This window comes from Poecilia reticulata, linkage group LG21 (assembly GCF_000633615.1).
Source record: "Poecilia reticulata strain Guanapo linkage group LG21, Guppy_female_1.0+MT, whole genome shotgun sequence".
NCBI lineage: Eukaryota > Metazoa > Chordata > Actinopteri > Cyprinodontiformes > Poeciliidae > Poecilia > Poecilia reticulata.
Window position 1 is genome coordinate 3,375,615 of NC_024351.1, and position 3,380 is coordinate 3,378,994.

The 3,380-nt window shown below is 36.9% G+C and overlaps 1 protein-coding gene across 2 annotated transcripts in view; it reads right to left on the reverse strand.

Moving 5' to 3' along the window:
* Window positions 1-3,380, reverse strand: part of scara5 (scavenger receptor class A, member 5 (putative)) — an 81,113-nt gene that overhangs the window by 25,074 nt on the left and 52,659 nt on the right. For both annotated transcript variants that reach the window (XM_008397282.2, XM_008397281.2), the window contains exon 8: window positions 2,158-2,238. In XM_008397282.2, the coding sequence (XP_008395504.1) occupies window positions 2,158-2,238 (81 nt within the window). The remainder of the gene's footprint in view (window positions 1-2,157; window positions 2,239-3,380) is intronic.

The following is a 3,380-nucleotide window of genomic DNA, read 5'->3' on the forward strand; positions in this document are numbered from 1 at the left end:
TAAACTAACTTTTTATTGAGCTCTCTCTTTTCCACTAAAAACAATTATAACCATTGAGAGTTGTGGTATTTTACTGGTTTTACAGGAAAATAGATGCTTCTCACTTTGCGAAAACACAAAACCTTACCGAGTATTTTTGGTCTAGTTTGTAAAAAAAAAAAAAAAAAGTCTCTAATTTACAATAAAATACCAGCAGCTGTGGTAAATTTAGGGTATTTTACCATAAATTAGAGATGTTTTCGTTTAGTTTGTATTGGAAATTCATCAGAACACTTGAAGTAAGAGCAGACCGGCTGCCACGCAACTTTACAGCAGCAAATAAGAGCTTGTTTTAAGTAAATAATCCCTCAATATTGAAGAAAAAGTTTTAGTTCCACTGGCAGATTATTTATGTTTTGTAACAAGTGCCAACAGAACTAGAACCCGGTTGCTAGGTGACGGGCTGGGCTGGCGTTGCTAGGCAACGGCTGCAGTGGAACTAGAACTTTCTCATCAATATTAAGGAATTAAAACAAGCTGAAAAGTTGCTTTTAAGTTAGTTTTGTCTTATTTCAAGTGTATTAAAAATATTTGCGCTGGAAACTAGACAAAAAACACGTGGTGAGACTTTATGTTTTTGATTTGTTCTGTTTTTTTTTTATTTCAACTAAAAATTAAAAAAAAAAAATTCTTTTTGCTGTGGATTCCTGGAAGCCAGGCAGCTGATGAGGAATCCCCGTAAAAACACAACAGGCCGTGTTACTTGGAAATGTTTGGAGAGTTTTTTTTTTTTTTTTGGATGGAAGATGACAGCAGGCTTGATAATTCAAAAGGTGCCAAGCAAGAGGGAGCTCCAGAACATCTGGGTTCATACAGTTGTTGTTTATATATATATATACACACATGTGGTCTCTTACAAAAGGAGAAAAAAGTAACATGGCTCTGAGCTGGAGATTTATGCTGTGTTTTAATAAAGAGAGGAAGATGGATTATCCATCCCACTGGCCTTGTCTGAAAGTAAATCCCCACCCAAAGTCAGGAATGTTGTTTTCTTAATATGTAGGTGACTATTCAGTCGGTCCACTTTCTATATAAGAAAAGTGTCTGAATGTAAAGGTAGAAAAACCAGATGAGAAACTAATCTCTGGTCTTCACGCTTCCACCAACTCGAAAACAAACCTTTATTTTCCCCATATGCTCATAACTCCCAAATCTGTTGTTTACAATGAATGTTTACTGGGCAGCTAATTAAAATGACTCGAAACTATTTAGCCAGTCGATGTGTTGCACACATTTTTCCAACCATCCTGACTGTACAGAGAAGATTATTTGAATGCATTCTCTGTTAAAGGGATTGTTCTGCCGCCAGGTAACTGGTCCAAGTGCAGTTAAAGTTGTTGCTTCCCACCAAGCAACAGACCTGATTGTTTTGATCAGTGGTCCCCAAACTACGGCCCGTGGGCCGGATCCGGCCCGCCTCCACATTTGGTCCGGCCCCCTGAACAATGCCCCCAGAGAGCATTCAGATTTTTTTTTTTCATATATTGTATTTTCTGGTTTATATGTGGATTTTTCTTCAACCACCAGGGGGCTCTTTAGCAGGAAGCGTGTCCTGTAAACTGTGGGTGTTTTGTTTGTTTGTTGTTTGCATGGCGCATTGCTGCCATCTGTTGGACTTTTAGGGAACTGCTTGACTTTTATGTTATTTAATCAGTACGGTTGTTTGCTAGCGGTAGAGCAGATGAACACGTGTTTGTTATGAACGCCAGTAAGTAGCAGCTAATACTTCAAAACGAGCCTTTATGCTAACAAATGAGGAATTCATATGTTAAAGAAAGTTACTTTTTCTCAATGGAATATATACTAGTCAGTCCCAGTGACCGTTTCACTAACGGTTTTTGCCCATGTGCTTTCTGGGTAAACATCAATCGAGAGACGCGCAACCCCCTCCCACCCCTTCACCCCCCCTCAACAATTTCCGGCAGCGCAGGTGATAAACGTGTAACAGTTTTTCTGCTCCAAACTGACTCCGCCCCCCACCAGAGAAGGGAAAAGTTATGTGGCCCTCACAGGAAAAAAGTTTGGGGACCACTGGTTTTGATCAATGTTCGATCAAAATGATTTAAAGCTGCAGGTGTCGGCAGCTTCCACACCTGATGGTCCGGTAGCTTCACCCACCTTGCAGCCCAGAGATCCCGGGAACGCCAGGATGGCCCGTTTGTCCAACGTCGCCCTTTTCACCCTTCGGACCTGGGGGTCCTGCAAAAAAAAAGGAAAAACTTCACCAACACAGTTAATTATTTAATGTATGGCTGACGGAGAACAGTAGCACTGCAAAAAACTAAATCTAAATCAAGTACTTTTGTGTATTTTCTAGTCCAAATATCTTCGTACACTTTATATAAGACCAAACTAACTTATATGTGACTTTTCATCAAGATGAAAAGGTTCTTGTTCCATCGGCAGATTGTTTCACTTACCAACACAACAAGAACCTTTTCACCAATATTAAGGATTATTTATTTAAAACTGCTACTGATAAAAGGAGAAGAAGGAAACTGGGAGGTTTATGTAACATGTGAGGCTCTAAATTTGTTTTATTTTGCTGAACTGAATAAAAAAAATGACTCTTCAGATTTTAAAAGTAGCAGACTCTTAGTGATAATAGCATTTTAACTTACAATTTAATAATTTATTAGTTAACTAATGTGATGACGCACATTAACCAACATTTCTGTAAATGTTTTCCACAGAATTAGACAAAATATAAATTTTTATCTGGACAATGAGTAACTTCTCGTTGCTAAAAATAAACAAAAGGTTGAACAAAATGAAGCCAAAATGACTTAATTACACAATCAGAGCAAATACAAAATAAGGAAAACTATAAAAAGTTATTAAAAAATAATTTCATCCATAGATGGATTAAACAGACCTTATGGAGATCAGATCAAATTAGCAAAAACAAACATGAAGTTTCACCAAATCAAGCAGAAAATGTGGTTTGGTTTGATTCGCTCAACTTTTATCCACAATAAAATGAATGAAAAAACTAAAACTACACCAAGAGACGGTGATGGCAGCATCATGCTTTTTGACTGAAAGATACTTAATTTATTTGATCAAAACAATGCAAATGTATCTTAATTCATGAAGAAATTAGCATGATAGCAAAATGTCCTAAATCAAGTAAGCAGAGAAGAACTAAATGTATAACTCAGGACTCTAAAAAGTGTTTTTGGGCTGAAGTTCATCTTATGGACTTATTTACATTAATTTAACTTAATTCTTTTGCTTTTGCTATGACAACTTACTTTTTTGTGTTCATTTAACTCAAAACTTACACTCTAAAAAGAAAATAGTTGAACCAACTTAATTGAATTGCTTCCATAGGTAACAAG